This window comes from Sinocyclocheilus anshuiensis, unplaced genomic scaffold (genome assembly GCF_001515605.1).
Source record: "Sinocyclocheilus anshuiensis isolate Anshui unplaced genomic scaffold, SAMN03320099.WGS_v1.1 scaffold267, whole genome shotgun sequence".
Lineage (NCBI taxonomy): Eukaryota > Metazoa > Chordata > Actinopteri > Cypriniformes > Cyprinidae > Sinocyclocheilus > Sinocyclocheilus anshuiensis.
Genome location: NW_015552637.1, coordinates 2,202,538 through 2,229,325, shown reverse-complemented (window position 1 = coordinate 2,229,325; position 26,788 = coordinate 2,202,538). Strand labels below are relative to the sequence as shown.

General features: G+C 35.8%; 4 protein-coding genes across 8 annotated transcripts in view; all 4 read left to right on the top strand.

Moving 5' to 3' along the window:
• The window catches only part of LOC107666762 (G protein-activated inward rectifier potassium channel 4-like), a 22,183-nt gene extending 19,892 nt beyond the window's left edge, over positions 1–2,291 (top strand). Inside the window, exon 4 of the mRNA XM_016458196.1 lies at positions 1,428–2,291. Within this exon, the coding sequence (XP_016313682.1) occupies positions 1,428–1,771 (344 nt within the window). The 3' untranslated portion in view covers positions 1,772–2,291. The remainder of the gene's footprint in view (positions 1–1,427) is intronic.
• A 2,424-nt stretch (positions 2,292–4,715) lies between these two features.
• LOC107666874 (rRNA 2'-O-methyltransferase fibrillarin-like) lies at positions 4,716–12,218 on the top strand. Of its 2 annotated transcripts, XM_016458381.1 has the most exons (10): positions 4,716–4,854; positions 5,743–5,760; positions 5,794–5,910; positions 8,139–8,276; positions 8,358–8,452; positions 9,632–9,802; positions 11,089–11,221; positions 11,308–11,420; positions 11,512–11,657; positions 11,805–12,218. In XM_016458381.1, exons 1-10 carry the CDS (start codon positions 4,845–4,847, stop codon positions 11,827–11,829), a joined length of 966 nt encoding a protein of 321 aa, XP_016313867.1. In that variant the 5' UTR covers positions 4,716–4,844; the 3' UTR covers positions 11,830–12,218. The 2 variants fall into 2 exon arrangements, with proteins under 2 accessions (XP_016313867.1, XP_016313866.1); XM_016458380.1 differs by having other exon boundaries at positions 5,743–5,910.
• An 842-nt stretch (positions 12,219–13,060) lies between these two features.
• On the top strand, positions 13,061–21,555 carry LOC107666883 (alkylated DNA repair protein alkB homolog 8). 4 transcript variants are annotated; one of them, XM_016458396.1, is made up of 12 exons: positions 13,061–13,291; positions 13,755–13,989; positions 14,075–14,206; positions 14,395–14,490; positions 15,047–15,151; positions 15,229–15,299; positions 15,586–15,692; positions 15,938–16,089; positions 18,210–18,466; positions 18,628–18,777; positions 20,665–20,810; positions 20,871–21,555. In XM_016458396.1, the coding sequence occupies exons 1-12, from the start codon at positions 13,157–13,159 to the stop codon at positions 21,214–21,216; spliced, it is 1,932 nt and encodes a 643-aa protein (XP_016313882.1). In that variant the 5' UTR covers positions 13,061–13,156; the 3' UTR covers positions 21,217–21,555. The 4 variants fall into 4 exon arrangements, with proteins under 4 accessions (XP_016313882.1, XP_016313880.1, XP_016313881.1 ...); XM_016458394.1 differs by having other exon boundaries at positions 13,755–13,998; positions 14,123–14,206; positions 20,665–21,553; XM_016458395.1 differs by having other exon boundaries at positions 14,123–14,206; positions 20,665–21,552.
• A 2,749-nt stretch (positions 21,556–24,304) lies between these two features.
• LOC107666783 (dual specificity tyrosine-phosphorylation-regulated kinase 1B-like) overlaps positions 24,305–26,788 on the top strand; it is a 54,706-nt gene continuing 52,222 nt past the window's right edge. Inside the window, exon 1 of the mRNA XM_016458221.1 lies at positions 24,305–25,023. The gene's annotated coding sequence lies outside the window, so the exon portion shown is untranslated. The remainder of the gene's footprint in view (positions 25,024–26,788) is intronic.

Genomic DNA, 26,788 nt, shown 5'->3' with positions numbered 1-26,788 from the left:
TGAATGAGAACTTAGTTTAGTACTCGCATGCTGTGACAGCCGCTTTCTGTCCGTGTGCTTCAGATGTGAGCACTCAGAAATCCGTATATCAGAAGTTTAAACTCATATGGTTTAAAACGTATGATTTCATCGCGATAAACATAATAATCAGAACCAAAACAGATGTTTTTAACAGGTATGAGCTGTAATGGCGCAGCTCTATTCTGGAAAAGCGGGCGGGGAGCAGCAGCTTATTTGCATTTAAAGAGACAGGCACGAAAAAAAACAGCTGTTTCTGCTTCCACTCAAAATAGGCGTTTTCAATATGATATAAGAAATGATCTGTGGGGTATTTTGAGTTGAAACTTCACAGACACCTTCTGGTGACACCAGAGACTTCTATCTATCTATCTATCTATCTATATATATATATATATATATATACTGTTTTATCTCTTTTAGGTAATAATATATTATTATAATAATTATTACATAATTATAATTATCTAAACTTTAGTATCAAAATTTTGTGTTTTGCAAAGTTTGCTGCTTAAGCTGTTGTGGTGTTCATTCACATTGTTTCTAGATTATTGTGTAGAGTGATCAGATGCATTTTAAATAATTGCTAAAAACTTCATTGGCCAAAAAATGAATTTTTCACAAAAAAAAATAATTTCACTGTTTGAATTGCAGAGGTTATGAAGAACAAGGGTCAACACTGTAAATATTGACTCATATATTTTTTGCCAATAAAAGCCTTTAAAACTTATATGCTTATCATTGTTTTTCAGAATACCATAGAAACGTGGAAAAATTATCTACAGATACTGAAGCAGCAAACTTTGCAACACACAAAATTTATGTCACTGCCAAAACTTTTGCATATACATGTCATTGCATTAGATAACAGATGATGAAAAAATCTATATCTTATAAGATCTAATATTTACCTAACATTTATATATTTCTATTATTTCCTATATTATATCAAATGTTAAAGAAATATGTCACAAGCACACTTTAAGCAATACATTTTACTAAAGGTTTGTTAGGTTGTAAACAATAGATTTGGTGTTTAAAATGAAAGGGAAAAATGAAGAAAAAGCAGTTGCTGTTTGAAATTAATCCATTTTTAAATCTAATGCAAAGCTATTTATACATTATACATACATTTATAAGTAGGTTTATGCCTTAAATGTCTCAATTTGTTTTGGGACCAAGTATTGCTCTAAATAATTAACTTTCCAAATTTTGCTTTGTCCTACTTTGGATTTAATTCATCAAGAGTCTCGCTTCTTCATGTCTCTAATTTTTTGTGTCATGCATAAACTATTCATGATTGTCCACACCATAGTCATTTGGAATTGGAATCAGCCTTCTCTCTTTTTACTGCTATTTTTGTTGACTTTTCTGTGCTCACAACCGTTTTCCTCTGTCTTTTCCCGCAGGAATGACATGTCAAGCCCGCAGCTCATACCTGAACTCAGAGGTGCTTTGGGGAGAACGTTTCACCCCTGTTCTCTCGCTGGAGGAGGGATTTTACGAGGTGGATTATGACACTTTCCACCACACCTACCCCACACCAACCCCTTCCTGCTCCGCTCGGGAGCTTGCAGAACTGGCAAAGAAAGGGGAAGCTATTCCTTTGCCCCCTATTTCTCCTCCAGCAACCCTGGGAGAGCCCCCAAGCCCAGAGGAGATGCCTGAGGAGAAGGCCAAGGCAGAAGAAGAAGAAGCAGAAGAGACTGTTAGCAATGGTGATGTGAACAGAATGGAGTGTGTGCAAGAATGAGTTCACGCATTGCAATCTCCAGTCTTTTGCTGCCCCTGTGTGGCAGATGGAAATATAAGGAGATACAAAAACGCACTTCAGCCGCATAAACGCCATATAAACTGAGGAATAGTTACAAATCTATAGGTCTACATTTTGTCATTGACCCCACACTGGTACTGTTATTAACTGTTTTCAAGAATAAAACAACGTGCATAATGGTAAAGTTTTTAAACTTTAGTGCAAAAATGCTTAAAAAAACCTCTTTCAGCTTGAATTGATTTAAATAAGATGTATATATTCGCAGCTTTGTACTGTGATTGCTTAACCCGCTACTGAGCTTGCATTATTGCTTTTGAGGTTTATAAGTATTTTTTGAATCCAGTTTATAGAGATTAAGATTAAGCTTATAGCTATACACTACAGCATTTTATGAAAGCTTGTTTCTGCCACAGGATAACAAAAAAAGGGGGAATTGCGACTTTATCTCACAACTGACTTTTTCTCTTGCAATTCTGAGAAAAAAAGTCAGAATTGTGAGGTATACGGTCTGAATCGTGAGATTCTGAGGAAAAATAAGTAATTAACAAAAAAGTCGCAATTAACTTTATTTTTATTCCGTGAACAACAACAAAATGTATGGAAGCTTGTTTCTACCATGAGATAAAAAAGATTAAAAAAGGTAATTGTTAACTAATTCTAACTTTTTTCTCACAATTCGAATATAAACTGTAAACTGAGAGAGATAAATTAATAATTCTGAGAAAAAAAAGAATTGAGGTGTTAACTGGAAATGGCAAGAAAAAGGTAAGAATTGCAAGATGTAATTAGTGCGATTAAAAGTTGCAATTACATTTTATATTTTAAATTTCATGGTTGAAAAAAAAACAGAATTGCGAGATGTAAACTGAATTGCGAGGGGAAAAAAGGTCAGATTTTTTAATTTATATCTCACAATTATGACTATTTTTCCTCAGAATACCAAGAAAAGAAGTCTGAATTGTGAGATAAAAGTTGCAAGTTCCTGTATTGATTTATTTTGCATTTTTTATCTCATGGCAGAAACAAGCTTAGGCTACCTAGCATTTTCTGTGTGAAACTGCTGGTTAAAAAAAAAAAAACACACGTTTTTCATTTCATTAAAGAAGGACATTGCATTCCCTATAAAGGGTGTGTTGAATATGCATAGAATATGCTTAAAATTGCACATCATGTCTGAAACTATATAGAAAACTGTAAAGAATATAATTTCTGAAACAAGTGGATTTTCTGTGTTAGCAAACCGCGACCTCTGCTGTTAGCAGACCTCACAAATGACCAGACGGAATGAGTGAGTTTTGCCAAAGGGTTAATTGTGGGAAATAATTATTTAATTTCTTCGAATGACAGATATGTAACACAAACACTAACAGTTGGATATTAACACCCAACAAACAGAACGCACAATGTAATTGTTTCTTGTTCATTTTATTTGAAATGTACTGTTGCTACTAGGCTATTTGGTTAATCGAGTCATATTCAATATCTTCTGTCTATCATTAATATTTCTGCTGGAGAAACACCCTCACTGTTATTTATAGCTCTTCTTTCGTTTTTTGTTTGTTTTGTTCAGTAAGTTTTTTTTTAAACACCAGATTTAATCAAATGTTTCTGTTTTATTTTACAATAAAGTGATTAAAATAAAAGATTATCCTTCTCAGACACTCAGTTTCTATGAGAATATGAAATAAGAATTACAATGTGAAACAACATCTACAACCCCTTGCAAAAAAAACCGATTTAAAACGGTTTGTCTTAATCCAGCTCAGTCTACAGTGTATTTTGTCAACTGTTACACCTAATATTATCATATGCAGTGGTATAAGCAATTAAAGCAAGTCCTGTTGGGCTCATTGTTTAATGCATGGCAGAGTATATAATAATAATAATTTATGCATTTAGCAGACGCTTTTATCCAAAGCGACTTACAGAACAATTCAGGCTATACATTTTTTTACCAGTATGTGTGTTCCCTGGGAATTGAACCCACAACCTTTTGCGCTGCTAACGCAATGCCCTGCCACTGAGCCACAGGAACTCTGTATATATACATTGTATATAAACAATGTTTTCTAATCACATCCCCTATGACTTCCAGTTACTTACACAAAGAAGTTTTTAAGAGTGAGATTAACTGCTCTCCATGGCCTCTAAACTACTAGAACTGATTTTTTTAAGGAATAGTGAATAATGCAAAGTACATTCGTCTACATATTTCCTCCCTCAAAGAAATTTCCCAGTAACCTTGCTGCAGAAACTCAGGAAACAAGAACTTTTTCCTGAAAAATGAGCTAATAAGCAACTGCACAGGTTTAGCCTTAAACAAATGTTAAATTAACTATTTTATGCAAGGATGCTTTAAATGGACCAAAAGTGATGATAAAGACATTTATAAAGTTACAAAAGATTTATATTTCAGAAAAATGCTGTTCCTGAACTTTCTATTCATCAACGGAACCTGAAAAAATTCTACTCAGCATAATAATAACAATAAATGTTTTTTGAGCAGCAAATCAGAACATTAGAATGATTTCTGAAGGATCGTGTGACTGTAGTAGCCTAATGATGCAAAACAATGCTTTGAAATCACAGGAATAAATTACATTTTAAAATATATTCAACTAGAAAACAGCTCATTTATATAGCCTAGTAAAAATATTTCACAATTTTACTGTTTTTGCTGTACTTTGGATCAAATAAATGCAGGCTTGGTGAGCAGAAGAGACTTCTTTAAAAAACATGAAAAATCTTACTGTTCATAAACTTTTGACTGGTAGTGTATGTGTAGTATTGCATACGCTGTAATAAAATAGTATTCCTTGAAACACTGCCAATCACTTGAATGACGAAGTTGCATGATTTTATTGTAGCTGCGAAGTCTCCCACTAGATGGCGGAATAAAGGAGCAAGAGCCACGTTTTTTGGAGGTGCATTGTGGGAAACGACGTCCGACGCACACATGTGGCCACCTGATCAGTGCAGAACAGTCTGGAGCAAAAGCAGCGGCAGCTGTTTGTATAATTAAAACAGGATTATCCATACATAATAAAGTGAAATGAAACCAGGTAAGTTAATAATAGTTTTTTTAGGCATATATGGTTGTTTTCATTGTCGGGCGATAAAATATTAGTGTTTAGAAGTGTTGGTTTTGCTCGCGTGTAAGCATGCCGGCCAAGTTAGCCACGCGCTAAAAGTTTTAGTGCACGAAACGCTCTGTCTCTGAAATGTAATGACATTGTATATTTCTAAACATATTAGGGTGGTCATACTGTGTTACATATAAACATATTATGAAAATGTTGTTTTAATTTAGGCTATAATATTTCTTGCGGTGCATAACATTGCGCGTTTGAGCAACCGAGCCATGCTGCGCACGCGGTGCGGAAGCTCCACATGGCTTTTCACTAGATACGCTTTTGTTTCTAAAATCAGACTAGTTTACTAAGTTTTTTTGTTTTTTTTTTTCATTTGATTTTATCTGGACATTGTGCACAGGAGTGTTTTCATAGGCGAGTTTCCACACATTGTTGAGGACCACATGGGTTTAGGAAATTACCTTGTCTGACAGACCATGTTCATGTGGAAAACCAAGTAAAAACGAATAGCTTTGGTTTAGTCGACAACCTGTAACAAAAACATATTACACACACAAACTAAAGTTACCAGTGAATGGATTTAAACTTTGTATACAGTTAGTTGTGGAGTCTAGTGGTTGAGGACATTTAAACACCAGGGATCTGTTGGTATCCTTGGTTCTAATTAATATGGTCTCTAATGGCATTTTTTTGTGAGAACAGTCATAACTAAAGGCTTTTCTAATATTAGGTGTTAGTTAAAGCTGACTACAGTTTGAAGCCATTTAATGGTGTGATATTTGATTACAGTATACTTTTTGCCATAAAGTCTTAATGTGATCCATTCAGTGAATTAATATATTTGACTCCTTTTGACAGAATTCAGCCCAAGAGGAGGTGGCCGAGGAGGCTTTGGAGGAAGAGGAGGAGGCTTTGGAGGAAGAGGAGGAGGCTTTGGAGGAAGAGGGGGAGGCTTTGGAGGAAGAGGAGGAGGAGGAGGAGACCGGGGTGGAAGAGGAGGATTTCGAGGAGGTAGAGGTGGTGGCGGTAAGCAAGTTTGTTTGTTTGTTTGTTTGTTTTTCTTTTCATTATATTTCCTTTATATATGTAATTCTGGTGTTGTATGTTATTGCTTGTAACATTTGGCTAATACATGGAAGTGTTAGTGTTAGTTGGTGTGTATGTTTATGTATACAAACACACGCATAAATATATTTGACCCTGGACCACAAAACCAGTCATATGGGTACATTTTTTGAAATTGAGAATTATACGTCATCTGAAAGCTGAATAAATAAACTTTCCGTTGATGTATGGTTTGTTAGGACAGGACAATATTTGGCCGAGATACGACTATTTGAAAATCTGAAAATATTGAGAAAATCGCCTTTAGAGATTTATACATCATCTGACAGCTGAATAAATAAGCTTTCCATTGATGTATGGTTTGTTAGGATCGTACAATATTTGGCCGAGATACAACTATTTGAAAATCTGGAATCTGAGGGTGAAAAAAAAAATCCAAATGTTGAGAAAATCGCCTTTAAAGTTGTCCAAATGAAGTTCTTACCAATGCACATTACTTATCAAAAATTAAGTTTTGATATATTTACGGTAGGATATTTACAAAATATCTTAATGGAACATGATCTTTTATTAATATTCTTATGATTTTTGGCATGAAAGAAAAATCGGTAATTTTGACCCATACAATGTATTGTTGGCTATTGCTACAAATATACCCTTGCTACTTATGACTGGTTTTGTGGTCACATATACATATACACATACGTACATACACATTGCCATTGAAAATTTTGGGATCAGTATGATTTGTAAGGTTTTCTAAAGAAGTCTTTTCTGCACATCAAGGCTGCATTTATTTGGTCATAAATACAGAAAAAAAACTGTAATATTGTGAAATATTCTAATATGCTGAAAATATTAATATGCTGATTTATTTTCAGTGTTGGAAACAGTTGTAATACTTTTTTCAGGATTCTTTGATGAATAAAAAGTTAAAGGTCCCATATTGTACACCTTTCTGGAATTTTATTTGAGGTTTTGATGTCCTTAAGAATATATATTTGCGGTATAAGTACCAAAACCTTCTCAATACATTTTTACAGCTCCTCTCAGGAGCTCTGCTGAGAACAGGTCGATTTTGGCCTGTCTAATTAATATTCATTAGCCTCTCTTCTGATTGGCCTGTTGTGTTCTGGACTGGACAGAAACGATCGTCAAAAATGCTCGCGTTTGCAGCGCACACTTCTTATCAGAAAAGGTTCAATAAAGTATTGTCTTTTGTTATGGGCGCGTCTACAGATTTCTTGCCAGATGTCTATGTTTCTTGCATCTCACGACTATGTCGTGTATGAAATAATGTCTGTGTGCATGTGTGTAAAACAACAAACTGACGATTTATATATAATCATTTGTAATTGTATATATATTGTTGTGATTAACTGTGGCTGGAACAATAATGTAGCTGTAAAAATAGTTGCCTGCTGAAATTGAATTAAGCAGGCTGTGTGAATTTTACTGTGGACTGACTGTTTTGAAACTTATATGGTAGTTAAATAGCCCCTAGACCTCAGTAATCGTGAAAAAAGCCAGGAAATTTCAGTTTTGACAGTATGGGACCTTTAAAAGAACAGCATTTGTTTAAAATATAATTTTTTTTGTAATATACAATACTGTTTAAAACTTTGGGGTCAGTATTTATTTATTTTTTTAAATTTCTTTAAAAAAAACTAAATATTTTTATTCAGCAAGGATTTGTTAAATTGATACAACGTAATAGTAAAGACTTATATTGTTAGAAAAGATTTCTATTTTGAACAAATGCTGTTCTTTCTAACGTTTAGTCATCAAAAAAAAAAAAAAAAAGAATCCTGAAAAAGTATCACAGGTTCCAAACAAATATGAAGCATCACAGCTGTTTCCAACATTGATAATAAATCAGCATATTAGAATGATTTCCGAAGGATCATGTGACACTGAAGACCAGAGTAAAGATGCTAAAAATTCAGCTTTGATCACAGGAATGAATTAAATTTTAAAGTACATTAAAATAGAAAACCGGTATTTTAAATTATATAATCAAATACAATTTCAGGTAAAAATGCTTTTTATTAATGCTAAATATTTAAATATCGTGTATAGTCAATATTTCTGTGCTTTAAATAAACTTTTTGTTTTCTAGTTTAGTATGCAAGAAAATTTGACATTGTATTTCCATTCATTTTAATTTCTGTATCTCTTGTTTGATAAAGGTGGAGGATTTAGGTCCCCTGGAGGTGATGGTGGCTTCCGTGGACGAGGGGGCGGACGTGGCACTCCTAGAGGCCGGGGAGGAAGAGGAGGGTTCAGGGGGGGCAAACAGGTGACTGTAGAGCCCCATAGACATGAAGGTGGGTCATCAACGTCACATTTTTGAGTTGCTGTTGATTCTGAGAATGTGTTAAACAACCATGTTCTGTTTAAAAATTCAGGGGTTTTTATCTGCCGTGGTAAAGAGGACGCCCTGGTCACAAAGAACATGGTGGTTGGAGAATCTGTGTATGGAGAAAAGAGAATAAATGTTGAGGTGAGCCTATAGAAGCATGCCTTTAATGTTCACTAGAGCAGTGTTTCCCAACCTTTTTGTTTTGTCGCGGCACCCTTTGGAAATTTTAAAAATTGTGGCACCCTACAAAATTAATTTTGTCACAATACTTGAATTTCTAACTGCGATATGATACTTTGAAAAGTATAGATATTCAGTACAGCAGGGAAGAACTGCAGAATATACTGTCATACAGATATTTTTAGTATTATTACATTTGTTTGTCCATCAATGGTGGCAATCAGTAGGCTAATTTCTAATGAAGAGACCAATTTATATGACAGATTTTAATGTAGGCTTTTATTCATATGTAAACATTGTTTAATTACCATTATAACTAGCTATCTCACAAATTTTTGCTCACTCAGTGTATTTTTGATTTTACAGTGGGGTAATTTTGTTGCAGTTGCATGATTTCAAACTTTGAATTGAATAAAAAATGTCAAGTTAGCAGTCAGTAATAAAATAAGAACAAATAAATAAATTATTAATGATAGCACAAATAAAAAAATAACGATAGGCCTACAAATTAAATATATTGCTTTTTAGTTTTTCAGGTAGGTCTAACAGTAGGGGTATTAAGAGATTTAGTTGTTTTTTTTTAATTTTTTATACCAATTATCCAAATAATGTTTAGACCTAGAAAGCTATTATTATCAGAACAAGTGAGCATAACATAGCGGTTAGCAGATCAATGAATGAGAGGGCAGCGTTACCAGAGTTGCCCATATACCACACCATGTTACAACACAGTAGGGCTATTGCAGACAGAAACAATAATGCACTATATAGATGTTTCCTGTCAGCTCGATTTTTGAGTGGACTTTGCTGTTCCGATGAGCATGAATGATATATGAGTGGAGCACTCACATACAGCGGGATGATATGCAGAGCGTCACACCACGTGACAGTGAAACCTGAGCGGTGAACTAATTTTCGGCAGCCAGAATTTCGGTGCATCTCTAATTATTGGTGACATCAGAAATGGATATTATGTAATAGATGCTTTTTTGAAAATTTTAGCAATTTAAAAATATTAAAGTATTTTTTACACTGCACCCCTGCTCTTGACAGACGGCACCCCGGTTGGGAAACACTGCACTAGAGTACCTCTAGAAAGCACTGCATTCATAACATGTTCATTTTTTTTTCTGATGTAAGGAAGGGGAAACTAAAATTGAGTACAGAGCATGGAATCCTTTCCGGTCGAAGCTGGCCGCAGCCATTTTAGGAGGTGTTGACCAGATCCACATTAAGCCAGGAGCGAAGGTCATGTACCTAGGAGCCGCATCAGGAACTACTGTATCCCATGTTTCTGACATTGTTGGACCGGTATGTGTATATCTTTTTATAATTGTTAAGTCCACGTCTGTACAGATCAGCATCAAATATAAAACACTGAAACAATAAAGTGTGCATTTTCTGCATAATACTGTGTATTGTAATAATATAAGCTGCTTTTCCACCGAAATTACCTGGAACAATTTGTCCCAGGAAGCCTCTTTTCGTTTTCATTTAAACATAAGCTATTAATAGCCGCAGAAATGTAGTTCAGGGAACGTGCATACATTACAATGAAACGAAATATTATATCAAACATTGCCTCTTTTCATTTTAACATATTAATAGAATAAAGACCAAAGATTACCTGTTAGATTTACCCAAACGAATCATCTTATCTATATCAAATGTCAGAAGGACTAGCCGAGTTGAGGCTGCTCTCGTTGGGGAAACACGAGCACTGAGCGCCCGCTGATCGTGTGGAGCTCACGTCTCCGAAATCAGCGAAGCACCTTTTCATATAGGTGCTGTCTTTATAAATAAACCACAGATTTGAGTTTTAAACAACTACATTCTCGCCTGAAATACTTTTAAAACTACATTTCATGACACAATAACAGTAATATTTGTAAAAATAATGCGAATAAATGGTGGTTGAAATGCAATGCTGCGTGAACTCTACCAATCAGCATGTTCAGCGCCCAAGTCCCGCCCCTGAAAGTTCCAGACCTTTGAGAAAGTACTACCTTGTGAGCAGGGACTTTTTTTGTGAGCAGGGGCAAATTTTTACCCAGAACTTTATTTCGATCCTGGTTCCTGCAGTGGAAACGGCCCAAAGTCCCTAGTTCCTGGGGAAAGTTCCTGCGGTGGAAAAGGGGCTATAGTTGTCTAAATATAAAGCTGGGACGGCATTTTTACATAGGACAAAAAATTGAGCTCAAACAATGGGAACAATTTACAATTATTCCAATAGCAGTTTATTTTTTTTATAATGTAGCATTTAATAATATTTTGAATTTAATATTTTCAGTTAATTAGAATTTTTGTTGAAGTTTTGGTCATGTTTTGTGCTTTATTTTTATTCTTTTTTTTTTTTCTTTTTTTTTGCTGTTATTTGGCTTTGATTACTTTTTTTATTTGTTTTAGTTTCAGTAATTTGTGTATTTTTATACTTATTTAATTTCTGTTTTATTTGAGCGTTTTTCAGTTACTGAATTATTTTGAATGATTTAGTTTAGTTAACAATTCTGTTTAATAACGTATTAATATGAATTTAAGTTTAATTTCTGGAAGCATTGATTGACATTCTCTGTTTTTTATTCATTTTCTCCTCGTAGGAGGGATTGGTGTATGCTGTCGAGTTCTCCCACAGATCAGGCAGAGACTTGCTGAATGTGGCGAAAAAGAGAACCAACATTATTCCCATCATTGAAGATGCACGACACCCGCACAAATACCGCATGCTTGTTGGTAAGTTCCTGTGATGTGAACATATGAAAGGTAAAGAATGCACATTGCGAGGCGGTTTGATAAAGCACTGCACTGTTTTCTTTCAGGTATGGTGGACGTCATCTTTGCCGACGTTGCTCAGCCTGACCAAACAAGAATCGTCGCCCTCAATGCGCACAATTTCCTGAAGAATGGAGGACATTTTGTTATTTCCATCAAGGTAAAATAAGTATATGCTGTGTTTACATATGTTTTTTCTGCAAGTATTCATCAGTCTTCAGTTGTTAACTTTGTCGTATTTTCTTCCTCAGGCTAACTGCATTGATTCAACAGCCGCCCCTGAGGCAGTGTTTGCATCAGAGGTTAAGAAGATGAGCACTGAGAACATGAAACCTCAGGAGCAGCTGACACTCGAGCCATATGAGAGAGATCACGCAGTTGTTGTGGGAGTCTACAGGTGAATCTTGATGCATGAACTTACAAGAACTATGCAGGAACTTTCATACTTCTAGAAAGCAATTAGGTTGCTTCACCTGCTGCTCTGAAAAGTTTCTTTTATAATTGAGTTGTGCTAAAAGTTTTTTTTTTTTTTTTTTTTTTGCAGACCGCCACCCAAGCAGAAGAAGTAAGGTTTCTCTGTGGAAATTTTCATCACTGTTCACACATCCTTCGTTCTCCTGAAATAACTGCTTCTGCCACTAGATGGACCCATAGTTTGCAGATGACAAAAGACTGATATAAGTGCACCATTTTCTCGTGACCAAGGGGTTGGGAGTGTATCTCTTTTTACCTGATTGGCACAGGCAACATATTCTTTATGGAGTGTAACTCTGCTCCCGTTTTTCCTTTTGTATGATCATCCTCTGTCATGAAATAATATACTGTACTGAGAGATGAATTGTGTTTTGCTTGTAAGAATTATTGGAAGCTAGATGTGTTATGTTAACTAAATCAACAGTTTTCCATAGCATACGTTTGTTTCTTTTGAATATTTTAGTAAAAAATTTTAACAATCAAATTTTTCATTCTTTGTGTTTTGTTTGTACCTCTAAAAGAACGTTTCAAGAAGGTAATTCAAAACTTCTTGTGAAGCTGTTTCAGAAGTATTAGTATAAACCCATATCACCACCTCTTAAAAAAAAAAAGGCTTTTAATACTAATACTTAAGCCAGTCTAAGCTTGTTTGCTGTTTTTCTGGTTTTCTCAGCCTGATCATCTGACAAGTACCCAGAACCCCCTTCTGAAACAAGTAGATACTCCAAACTAGTTTCTGATGAGTTAAATTCCTTTTTCCTTGCAAGGCACTGTGTGAGGCATGTCTTTGCTAGGGAAATTGTTAGTATTCTGAATTAAAGGTTCAGATGCTTCGTTGTCCAGAAGTTCTGTGATCACAAGCAGGCAATTTAAAACTTGAACAATTTTGTAAGTGGATATTCAAAATCAATAAGTTTGTTCAGTTCATTGCTTAAAAATTAAGTTTGAAATATATATAGGAAGTTAATCATCATGATCTCGAACAGAATATCATCTTAATTCTCATGCACATTAATATTGTCTGTTGATGGCCAAATCTGAAATCAAGCTTTATCTGCACCACGTTGATCAAAGGCCTTAAATAATTCTGATAATGCTGCATTGAGATTTTAAAAAGACCTGTGAAAATGAAGTGGTAGATATGGTTTGATGTAATCTCTGTGAACATTTAGTAAATGCAAATGTCACTTTGGTTATCGCTATCATATCAAAATCACAAAATTATTCCTAACGTCTTACAACGTAAAGAAAGACATTAATTTTCTGTCACGTTCTTTTTAAAAGATACGTGTTTTTATGTGTAGAAATCGTGGCCGCAGAATGGAAACAGAACTAAAATGTCAGGAAAAACAACAGGAACCTTCGCTTCTAGGAACCAAGTATGAAGATCTTGCGTGAGGGGGCCAAATATGCGGTTGCACAATGGATAGCAGCATGGACAGCACAAGAAGTGTCAGAAGAACTAAAGAGGAGAAAAAACTGCTTCGAAGGCAGATTAAAGCCAGTCACACATTATTGAAACACGAGGGCATAAGCACAGCGTCACATCCCACCAAGGTACTTAAGAAGCTTCTTTTGATGAATTGTCAGTAGAATATGGATCGATCAAATTACATAGTTGAGTTTGAATAGCCAGTACTGCTGTTTATCTATGTCATCATGTTTGTGTATCTGAATACTAAATACGTTTATTACAGTCTATAACTATATAAGATACTACTGAATATACATACTACATACTCTTTTGTGAATGAATGCAATACAATTGACGGTAAACAGTTATGAAAGATATAAGTGATTTGTGGTTTTTCCAGTTTCACTATCAGTAACTGTGAATTAATAATGGATAAAAGTTGCATGTTTCTGCATATCTCATACAGTAACAAGTCTCTTGGTGAAGTTTGCCAAATGTTTAAATGCCCCATTCTTTCAAATGGTGAAACATGCAGTTCATTGCTTTGCATAAATGGCTCATAAAAGCAGTCAGTGATGTGTATGTTCATGATTGTCTGTTATGTAGCATCTGGTGGTGTCTAATGGAGGTTTGGGGAATGGAGTGAGCAGAGAGTCACTGCTGGAGGTTCTTAAAGAGGGAGGTACTGTCGAGTCTCTCCTCACCCCTCCAGCGAAACCATATGCGTTTGTAACATATTCTTCAACTGAAGCAGGCCAGAATGCATATACACTCCTCAATGGACGAGCACTGCAGTGTCACGATCAAAGTGTGACGCTTTATTTCAGCTATGTTGAGAAAGGTGTGTCACGTGAGTCATATTTATAATCCTATTCAATGAGCCTTAAAACAAAGAGTTTCTAATGGATCTCAACTTTGTTTGTCAGTGGACAGTGACCTGAGTGTGTCCTGTGCTTTGCCTCCTGGTCTGTCAGTGTTGGAGGATTTTGTGTCTCCAGAGGAGGAGCTGCAGCTGCTACAGGCTGTTGATTGGACGCCACGTACTGCTGATGTCACAGGTAAGAGATACTTGACAGTCTCAGTTAGAATTATTATAAATCAGAAAATAAAAAAAATAAAAATCCATTACATTGTTTAATCCTCTTTGTCACATATTCATATATAGCAGACGTATATTCATTTGCTGAAGGCAAACCTATAAACTTATTTAATAGTAATAATAATAATGTTTATTTTTGTGTTGCAGTGCAGAAAGCTTTAAAACACAGAAGAGTGAAGCATTATGGGTATGAGTTTCGGTACGATAATAATAACATTGACAAAGACAAGCCCTTACCAGGTGGTAAGTATGAAAATTCCACATTGTTTGCATTACTTTTTTTATGATGATATGTATGTCTATGTGTGAGTGTTTTTGAAATGTTTTTAAAGAAGTCTCTAATACCCACTTATTACTTAACAAAAACACAGGAAAAACAGTAATTTGTAAAATATAACATGTAAAACAACATCTATTTTAATGTTTTAAAATATAATTTATTAATGTAATGTCTGAATTTTTAGCCTCCATTTACTCTAGTCTTGATTTTTTGTTTTATTATTGTCAATGTTGAAAACATTTGTGCTGCTTAATATTTTAGTGGAAAACATGATACATTTTTGTTTCAGGATTCTTTGATTAATAAAAAGTAAAACAAAAAACCCCTGCATTTATTCAAAATAATATTTTTAAGATTTAAATGTCTTTACTGTTTCTTTTTGATCAATATAATGCATAATTGCTTAATAAAAGTATTCATTTTCTCCAAATATGTGAATGGTAGTGTATATATTTACACCTAATCTAAGTATTATATGTCTAATTAATTCTAAAATTGAATAGACACCTGTCATTTCAGGCCTGCCGGTGGAATGTGATGCTTTATTACAAAGATGTTTGGCTGATGGCCACATAAGTGTCCTTCCAGACCAGCTCACTGTAAACCAATACCAAAGTGGACAAGGTAGTACATCATGTATTTGTGCAGCTGAGGGGAGATTTATGTCTGCTTATAGGACTAAATGTTATTGTCTGGTACAGGGATTCCCCCTCATGTGGACACTCACTCTGCTTTTGAGGATCCCATCCTTTCCTTGAGCCTCGGAGCAAAGGTATGAATAAATTAAGCGCTAAAATGTCAGTAATTATGGATTATCAGGAATATGTTTCTTTTTGGGGATATGCTTGTTTACATTTTTCATACGTTTGTATGAAACACATTAGTGGCTCAAGGTGTTCTGTTACACCAGACCTGTTTGTAGCCTTATTGATTGGTTATGGTGCAGCAACATTATTGATTATCCGATTTTCCTTGGTCAAAACAAAGATAGAGATGGAAAATGAACCTCATGATTTACTTATATGGATAAATATAAACATCGTGCTATTTTCCTATAGACAGTAATGGACTTTAAACATCCTGACGGACGTTCTGTCGCTGTGGTGCTGCCAGAGCGGAGTCTGCTAGTGATGAAAGGAAAGAGCCGTTATCTGTGGACTCACGGGTGAGAAACTGGATTATCTTTTTGTACATATACATTAAATAAAATATATGTACAAATATGTGCAGACAACCAAACACTAAACACCTATATGTTCTTTGGATTTTTGCTTGATTTTGTTTCTCATCATAATAAATATTTAATTAATATTATCATTCAATATGTACAAAAGTATATTATATTATATTATATTATAAATCCTTTGTTCTAGGGAGAGATGAACATGTTTTGTGTATGTTTCATGTCAGCATAACACCTCGGAAATTTGATGTGGTACCAGTGTCGGAGGTTGAAGGGTCAGGGGTCATGACCTCTGACTTGAGTAATCTGACCCTGAAACGTCGTGGTACCAGGACATCTCTGACGTTCCGCAAAATCAGACATATACCCTGCAACTGTGGTGAGTATGTGAAGTATTTGCTTAGGCAAGCAAATATTTGTCATTTCTAAGTACAGTAGCATTTAAGAGTTTGGGCTGAGAAAGATTTATTTTTTATTTTTTCATTAGTACTTTTATTCAACAAGGATGCATTAAAAGTGACAGTAGCAAAGTTTGTATTTTATTTCTATTTTAAATAATTGCTGTTATTTTTAAAGGGATAGTTCACCCAAAAATGAAAATTCTGTCAGTAATTACTCAACCTCATGTCGTTCCAAATCCGTAAAACCTTTATCTTCGGAACACAAATTAAGAAAATTTTGATGAAATCCAAGAGCTCTCTGACTCTGCCATAGACAGCAACACAACTACCAGGTTCAAGGCCCAGAAAGGTAGTAAGGACATCATTAAAATAGTCCATGTGACATCAGTGGTTCAACCGTAATTTTATGAAGCAACAAGATTACTTTTTGTGCAAAAAGAAAACAAAAAAGAACGACTTTATTCAACAATTCTTCTCATCTGTGTCACTTTCTGCTGCGCATTCATGAGACTACCACAACACGTGTGATTGCAAGCTGAGGAATGCACACGCATGCATGAATGGTGGTGGAAACTGACCTGGAAGAGAAGAAATTGTTGAATAAAATCTTTATATATAAATACTTTGCACACAAAAAGTATTCTTGTAGCTTCATAAAATTACGGTTGAACCACTGATGTCACATGGACTATTTTATCGAAGTTACCTTTCTGGGCCTTGAACCTGGTAGTTCCCTTGCTGTCTATGCGGGGTCAGAAAGCTCTCAGATTTCATTAAAAATATCTTAATTTGTGTTCCGAAGATGAACAAAGGTCTTACGGGTTTGGAACGACATGAGGGTGAGTAATTAATGACAATTCTCATTTTTGGGTGAACTATCCCTTTAAGGATCCTGACAAAAATATATCACAGTTTATACAAATATATTAAGCAGCACAAGTGTTTTTAACATTGATGATAATAAGAATTGTTTCATGAGCAACAAATAAGCATACTGGAATGATTTCTGAATGGATCATGTGACACTGAAGACTGAAGTGATGGCTGCTGAAAATTCTGCTTTACCATTACAGTTCAGTTATTTTAAGTTGTAATTACATTTCACAGTATTACTGTTTTTACATTATTTCTGATCAAATATATAGAACCTTGGTAAAAACATAAGAGACTTTTTTAAAAACATTTTAAAAAAAATCATACCAACCCCAAACGTTGCATAGTAGTGCACAAACATATAAATCACATATGTGACCCTGGACCACAAAACCAGTCATAAGGCTCTTTTTTTTTTAGATTTATACATAATCTGAAAGCTGAATAAATAAGCTTTCCATTGATATATAGTTTGTTAGTATAGGACAATATTTGGCCGAGATCCAACTATTTGAAAATCTGGAATCTGAGGGTGCAAAAAAATCTTAATACAGAGAAAATCGCCTTTAATGCTGTCCAAATTAAGTTCTTAGCAATGCATATTACTAATCAAAAATTAAGTTTTGATATATTTACGGTAAGAAATTTACAAAATATCTTCATGGAACATGATCTTTACTTAATATCCTAATGATTTTTGGCATAAAAGAAAAATCGATAATTTAGAATTTTTTTTTTTGGCTATTGCTACAAATATACCCAAGTGACTTAAGACTGGTTTTGTGGTCCTGGGTCACATATATGAAGGTTTTGTTAGGATAGGACAATATTTGGCCGAGATACAACTATTTGAAAATCTGGAATCTGAGGGTGCAAAAAAATCTTAATACAGAGAAAATCGCCTTTAATGCTGTCCAAATTAAGTTCTTAGCAATGCATATTACTAATCAAAAATTAAGTTTTGATATATTTACGGTAAGAAATTTACAAAATATCTTCATGGAACATGATCTTTACTTAATATCCTAATGATTTTTGGCATAAAAGAAAAATCGATAATTTAGAATTTTTTTTTTTGGCTATTGCTACAAATATACCCAAGTGACTTAAGACTGGTTTTGTGGTCCTGGGTCACATATATGAAGGTCACTGTGCATTTGTGTATTTTTGTAGATATAAAAATCATGTGCATTCATGACAAGAATCATTTTATTTCCTGTTGTAGCCTATCCGTCTGTGTGTGATAGTCAGCTGCTGTCTTCTCCACCTACTGTGCCTGTTGCTGAAGGCGATGCGTGTCGTTTGGAGGAGCAGTATGTTCATCAGGTCTATGAAGAGATTTCCTCCCACTTCAGCAGCACACGACACTCACCGTGGCCCCACGTGCGAGATTTCCTACTGTCGCTGCCACCTGGAAGTATTCTGGCAGACATCGGATGCGGCAATGGCAAATACCTGGGGATCAACCCTGAAGTTATATCAGTAAGTAATACAGTATACCACAGCAGAGTTTACCAGGAAGTAAGATGGACTTGGTCGGACATGTCATGGTTATTAGTTACAATTATGATGATTTCCATTACTTTAACTCTTTCACTAATGGGAGAACTCGGATGTAACCCCTATTGTCTGTCCATTTGTAGGTGGGCTGCGACCGCAGTGCTAATCTAGTGCAGATCTGCGTTGAGCGGGGTTATGAGGCATTTGTGTCAGATGCACTGTCTGTCCCCCTGCGCAGTGGCAGCTGTGATGCCTGCATCTCTATTGCAGTCATACATCATTTCTCAACACAGGTGAGCATACTATGTAATTAAGGGGAAAAAAACTTATTTTAGTATTATCTGTGACCCTGGACCACAAAACCAATCTTAAAGCTGCCGTGCATAACTTTTTTGTGTTCAAAATTTACAAAATGTATATAATAAGCGAGTACACCATGAATCACTACGATACACCTATAATAAGTGTTTATATTCTGACTATTTTAGACTGGTTCGGGTAGGTGCCGCTGCGGAGTAGCCCACTACCTCCGTGATTCGTCATCAACGCACTCGGTTCTGTTTATTAACCGCTAGAGTGCCAAAAGTTACGGACTGCAGCTTTAAGTAGCACGGGTATATTTGTAGCAATAGACAAAAATACATTGTATGGGTCAAAATGATCAATTTTTCTTTTATGCCAAAAATCATTAGGATATTAAGTAAAGATCATGTTCCATGAAGATATTTTGTAAATTTCCTAACATATATCAAAACTTAATTTTTGATTAGTAATATGCATTGCTAAGGACTTCATTTGGACAACTTTAAAGGCGATTTTCTCAATATTTTGATTTTTTTTTTTTGCACCCTCAGATTCCAGATTTTCAAATAGTTGTATCTCAGCCAAATATTGTCCTATCCTAACAAACATACATCAATGGAAAGCTTATTTATTCTGCTTCTTATTTATTCTATTCAGATGATGTATAAATCTCAATTTTAAAAAATTGACCTTTATGACTGGTTTTGTGGTCCAGGGTCACATTTGAACTTCCTCTGAAGTCCACCTGCACTGTAATAATTTTATTTGTCCAAGAACTGTCATAATTTAGTTTTCACAACCATTTTCCACCTACTTTGTGACATGAAACATGCCTTTTTTTGATGCTGTGAGAGAAATAAGCCCTTTATTTGTACATTGAGCAGCAGTGCTTTGGTCCACTAACATAAAGTTTGGCTTTCTGGTCCAAAGGCTATAGCTCAAAAGTCTTTTTAAAATAAATTCATACTTTTTTCAGCAAGGATTCAGCATTAAATTGATCAAATGTGACAGTAAATACATCTGTTACAAAAGATTTCAATTTCAAATAAATTGTTCTTTTTAACCTTTTTCTGAAAAAAAACAATGTATCATAGTTTCCACAAAAATATTAATCTTCGCAATTGTTTTCGACATTGATAATTACAAGAAATGTTTCTTGAGCAGCAAATCAGAAAATGATTTCTGAAAGATCACGTGACACTGGAGATTGGAATAATGGCTGCTAAAAATTCAGCTTTGCCATCACAGAAATAAATGTTATATTTTAAAATGTATTAAAATAGAAAAGAGACACCAAATACACAAAATAATGATCTTTAAAATAGCATCATATGACCCCTTTAAATTGTAATATTTTTATCAAATAAATGCAAATTCTTTCAAAAACACTAAAAAAATCCCCAAACTTTTAAACAGTAGTGTGTGTTTAACAAACTTTAATACATTTTACTTTGATAATGTAATCTTTAGTTTTTCTGGTGTTTAGGAATAATAATATCTCTCTGGCTTTCTTATTACCTCCACATGACAGTTATTTATCTGTCTGATGTCTTTAAGTTGTGAATGAGGTGTTTTTGCTGTTTATTTTCAATAAATAGTTTTTTCTCCTAAATATTTTCATAGTACATGAGCGTTTTAATCGCATAAAAATCTCAAAAAATGTGATTCCTGCGTTCTTCTCTCTCCAAGAGTTGTGCATGGTGCTAGCAACGCCAAGATCATTGTTCCAATGTCCATGGAATGCGTGAATTGACAAAATGTACATCTTAAATGCAATATAAATCACTTTGGATCAAAACATTTTTTAAATACATAAATGCAAAAAAAGTAATATGCAAATCTGTACATGATGCTGAACAAAGTGCATGTGTTCTTAGGAGAGAAGACAGGCTGCTGTCAGAGAGCTGGTTCGGTTATTAAAGGTGGGAGGAAGAGCTCTGATCTACGTTTGGGCCATGGAGCAGGAATACAACAAGCAGAAATCAAAATATCTGAAAGAAGGAACAGCTGGAGCTAGTGTGGAGAGAAGCAATGAGCTTAAAACAGAAGAAAACATGTTCAACCAACAGGAGGAGCATGGTAGGAAAATGAGTTCAGACATGAAATGCACAGAGGAGCAGAATGTGACACGGCCCAGAATCCACATCCATACTAACCGCACAGCTTTCCTTTCCCAAGATCTCCTGGTGCCATGGCACTTAAAATGTAATGTGGATAAGAACAAGGGAGCGGGGAGTGAAAGCACAAACGGCCCCTTGGAGAACACGAGTCAGGGCCCTGTATTTCACCGCTATTATCATGTCTTCCAGCAGGGAGAGCTGGAGGAGATGTGTTGTTGTGGTGTGACAGGTGTTAAAGTGCTTAGGAGCTACCATGATCAGGGTAACTGGTGTGTGGAACTGGAGAAGACACATGGTAACTCTTCATAGAATAATATTCTACAGAAAAAATTTAATTCTAGCTTATTGAATAAATGCAATTTTAAAATAAAATTTTCGTGCATGCAGTGACCGCTAATAAAACACTGAAGAATCGTTACTGAGTATGTTGATACGTTTTAGTAAAGCAGTACAAAATGTTGCTTTGTATTCTTTCTGGTACAAAACCTACCTCAATTAATTTCTCTTCTGCAATGAAAAACTGTTACAATGTTAACGTCAACCTGACTTCTGCTGATTTATGCCTGGATGATTTTATCACTTAATAACCTCTACAGTAAAGCAATGTAAGCACCATAAACAAGCATGTCAATACATTTATATGACACATTTGCATGTTATTAGTGCCCAGGCTTAAAATGTAACCTTACAATTTTCTGCACTATGCATACAGGGGGTCCCAGCTCTCTCTCTACAGTACTGTTCAAAAGTTTAGAGTTGGTAAGATTTTTATTGTGTTTGAAAGAAGTCTCATATGCTCACCAAGGATGTGTTTTTTTTATCAACAGATACAGTGAAACAGTAATATTGTATATAACTGTCTTCTATTCTTATATATTTTAAAGCGTAAGTTATTCCTGTGATGCAAAGCTGAATTTTCAGCATCATTACTCCAGTTTTCAGTGTCACATGATCCTCAGAAATCATTCTAATATAGTGATTTGGCCCTCAAGAAACGTTTCTTATTATTACCAGTGATGAAAACAAGGTTTTCTGCTTAATATTTTTGTGTTTGAAACAGCCATCTTTTTTTCAGGATTATTTAATGAATAGAATGTTAAAAAGAACATTATAAATGCTTTTAAATGTCACTTTTGATCAGTTGAACGCATCCTTGCTCAATATAAGTATTCATTTCTTAAAAAATAATATATTTACAGACCGTTTTAACAGTACAGTATACTTGACCTGAGAAGATTGTTTTGGGTTCTCAACGCTGTTGAACTCACTGTAGTGTTTTTGTACACCACTAGATGGCGTCGATCTTTGCCAGCGGTAAAGGTATGAACTTTCACCTTGAATTTGATGACGAACTTCCTGCATGTTTACATTTTATTTTAGTAACCTAGGTTGACCTGGCGGCCCAATTCATTTATATCCAATTTAAAAATATACTTTTTCGTTTTGTCATAAATTACGGTAGGTCTCGCACATGAAGAAAGAATAGAGAGAGGGGACGTAGGGGTCAATTCATGACAGACTTTATTTTCTGTCCACAAAAATCTTACAGACGTGTGAATTTTAAAGCCTACAATGCGCCTAAAATGTTATAAATATGTTTGGTGTGAATGTCTTGCGTGGGGGGGAGTTAGTCACATTTGTGACCTTGTCTTTTTATCGCATTGGCACATGACACATTCAGACTGTTTTAAATGGTGTCCTCGGCCTGGAACAATGAGGAATTCATGTAATGATGATGAAAGAGGATGTAGCCTACATAAAGACTTCGGTTAACTTAATCAGTTTCACATCCACTGCACGACCCCCTCGATAAAACTTTATTGAAGAAGTACCCCACTATTCTGAAGACTTGAGCGCGACGTTTTCACGATGCGACTCTATGCAACATATATATATATATATATATATATATATATATATATATATATATATATATATATATATATATATATATATATATATATATATATATATATATATATATATATATATATATATATATATATATATATATATATATATATATATATATATATATATATATATATATATATATATATATATATATATATATATATATATATATATATATATATATATATATATATATATGTATGTATGTGTATATATATGTATATATATATATACATATATACATATATGTATCTATATATATATACATATATGTATATATATAATATACACACACATATATATTTTTTTATGCTTTCGTGTTTTATCAACTGTAGTGTCATTAGTGACTTTAATTTGAGCACTATAAAATAACTAACCAAATTGAAGTGTATCGCAAAAAAAAAAAAAGACAAGTGGTTTCATGCAAGAAATAAATTATATATACACTATTTGCGGTGGTATGCTTTAGCACGTGTTTTATCGGTTATGATCCCGTGAAGCCTGTAACCGAACTTTGCAGCAAGTTGTGCTTTGTAAAGCCCAAAATATTGAGAGATTAGTATCATTCAAAGTATTTAAAAAATATTCAAGTTAATGAGACCAGTGTTGCCAATTTAGCTACTTTGTAGCTAGATTTAGCGACTTCCCCGCCCCTTTTGAGACTTCTTTCAAAAGTTTAGGGACAAATACAGCAACTGCTTGGTACCTTATCTAAGTTCTCATTTTGCCCACTGATCTACGTTCATCTTTATATAGATCAGTGAATTTGCCATTGTGATGTCATCTAGTGACATTTAGCTACCAGTTTTAGCTACTTTCAATTGAAAGCAGTTGGCAACACTGAATGAGACGCATGGGCACTTTTCAGCAGAAAAATAATAGCTTAAACTGGTTTGTTGGTGTTAGCTGGTTTAAACTGTTCTCCTCTTACCAAGCTGGTCTGCCCAGTTGAAAAAGCCCCAAACATCTCTAAAAACCATTGAAACCAGCAAACAGTCTTAAACTGTTTTTGAGCGGGGGGCCGGGGGGAAATGTAACTTGTTAACGTAATAACATACGAAAACAACATTTTGGAAAAACTTCCCAAGTACTTCATCGCATCATTGTCTTGTCCCACATCGGTTGTGCTGAAATATAAACGTTGAGCTAAATTAAGATAAAAAGTTTTCTTAGTCATAACCATTTATGGTCGCAGATTAGCTCTGTAAGTAATCTACTTCACATCTCCACAGCCTCAGCATTGTTCGTTTGCCTGGGCTTCAACCTATCACTTTCTAATAGCTTGAAACGGGCCAAAAAGACACTCCAGCGCGCGTTTTCTAACTCATCTTTCCCGTAAAAGCATAGTTTTCCTCCCCTGCACAGGCAAATGCCGAGGCAAATCGCGCTAACAGCCGCTGAGCACAGCCCGTTGTAGGGTTTGTTTAGGCGGCCATTTTGTGAACACTGCACACACACCGAGGCGAGCGCGCTTTGTAGCGGGGACGCGCTTTACCGTGCAGACCCTCTCTAAGCGACAAGCAGCCGCGGAGCAGATCCGAGATTAACGGCAGTGAGGGGGGGTCCCTGGTGAATGCACATCGCTAATTGTAGCGGTGCGACGAAGAAACCCCGGTTTAGTTCATCCGTTTTTCTTTCTTTTTCCTTTTTTTTTATTTAATCACTCTTCTTCTCACCCCTCGCTGCTGCTGCAAACCACCGCGAGCGACGCGCTACTACACTGCCGCTGCTGGGCGATGTGATCGCGGTTAGCCTGAGCGCTAGCCGCCGAGACCCACACACCACCACCACCGCTACTACCAGCGATTTCTTTCCCACGTCGAGGCGGATTAACGCGGAGCACCGAGAGGCGGTTGTCACGGTTGCATGTGCCGCTGCTCACCGGATCGACGGTTGGCCGCGCTGGGGTTTGAAGATGCTCCTGCCGCGCTCATTTGTGCTTTTGGGGGACTGTGAAAAGAAAGACAAATGTGCTGAAGAGGGATTGTAGAGCGACGACAAGACGATAGCCTGCGCGTTTCGTCTTTTTTCCGGAAGACGATCGCAGAAACCCGTCCGAAGGGGTGGCGGTTCGGGGGGAGGGGGGGTCGTTTTGCCGGTTTTTCGGTCCGCCCCGGTAACGTTACCTGTGTGGCGGAGGTTCGGACGGTAGAGGGGGAATACTGGTAATGGCTGCTTCGGGAAGCTGGACACGAAGCTGAGGTAAGACTATAGTTGGTTTCTTAACACGCAAAAACGCTAACTTACTATCGTCTGTTTTACGCGGATGCTCTCAGCCTGTTCCCTCCTTATTCCTCGCAAGACACCGTGTTCCCAAAGATGCCTGATGCACAGGCCAGGGCTTTGGGGAGGGAGTGGGAACATATTCGGTTTGTTACTTCATGTAAACTGGGTCAGATGCAAAAGACCACGAGCAGGTATTTAAACGTTATCCTCCTGTGCCATCCAGAGAGCAGCGGCTCAGCTCGTGGCAGCCAGGCTGCTTGCTTGTCAGTGGATGTGATTTGCAATGATTAAAACCGTGCAATATATGTTCCCCGATCTCTTTTCAACCATTTCGAGTATTAAACAGCTAATTCTGTGCGATATATACAAAATAAGCATCAGTCAAATCCATTGCATGACTCGCGTTTGCAACCATGCACCCATGAGCATGTTCGATTACGAGACCTTCAATGTCTTTCTTCGCATCTTTCGATTATCGCTTTTCATTACTCAGATTAATGAGTCAGGTTAGCCCATCACGTTTGTTTTAGACACCCAGTCGTCATGTAATGGCTGTTTAAAAAAAAAAAAAAAGAGAGAGATATAAAAAATCCCAGAGCATCAGCTCGGCCACAATTACATTAATGCAAAACTGCGGTGTTGCATGGGATGCAAATCTTGTGCACAGAATGCCTGAAAGCTATCGAAATTTGACAGATATCTGGTTGTTTTTTAACGCATTGGTTAACGTATTTACCGTTTAACAAAACATATGACCGTGCTATGTCATTTTTTTGTGAATAAAAGCGCGACTTTATTCCAATGATCTTAATATATAGGGTGACGTTACAATTTTCCTTATAATGTTCATACGTGCACAATCGTGATGCTTGGAGGGAAATATATGGCTGATTCTTATTACAATCCACTTCTGTAATACATTTGGATGTGGCCCATTTACCCAGTGTGTGGATAAATCTGGCTATGCCTACACCCCTCATCTCCATAGCGTTTTCTGCAAGGCTTCTGCTGTGGTGCTGAAGTAGCAATGCCGGTTCAAAATGGACACACTTCTGCTCTTCTTTTGCATGTTGCCATCTCGATCAGCCTTTATACTGCATCCTTAGACGTTGTCACCTTTAGGAATGGTTTAAACACGCATATTATTGTCACTGTGTTCGTTAGGATTGATGCTTTGGTAATTTTTCAGAACCAAAAATGGGTGCAATCATTTGGATTGTAGATGAATCTTGGATTTAGGCTGCTTTGAGGTGGGAAAAAAAGAGATGCATGATAGGAGATTGTCTCTTTTGAGACATCTTTTTTTGATGCACAGTACTTTGTTGAAATGCAGGAGCCAGCCACCTGTCCCTTAAAATAGTGACTCTTTTATCTCCCTTTCCAGAATCATTTAAAATTTTACATGCTTTTTTTGTGCTCTTGAGCATGAATGAATCAACCCTCTCTAGTTTCTTTTTGTTTTTTTGGCCACATTATTTCTTTTTAATGTGTGACAAGCTCTGTTTTTGGATTTCTTTTGGTGTCCGTGGCAGAGTGACACGGGGCTCTGAATAGACTAACTAACTTCATTGTACGAAATATTGCAACGACTGTAAACGTACTGTGGGGTTATTTTAAAGGGGGCTTTTTTGCCGCCAAAAAGCATTTGTATTGAAAACTCATTCCATTTAAAGAGATAGCCAGTGATTTACTTGTAATATTAGGTATTTTGCAAGGTCTTGCATGGCTCGTTCTCTTAACT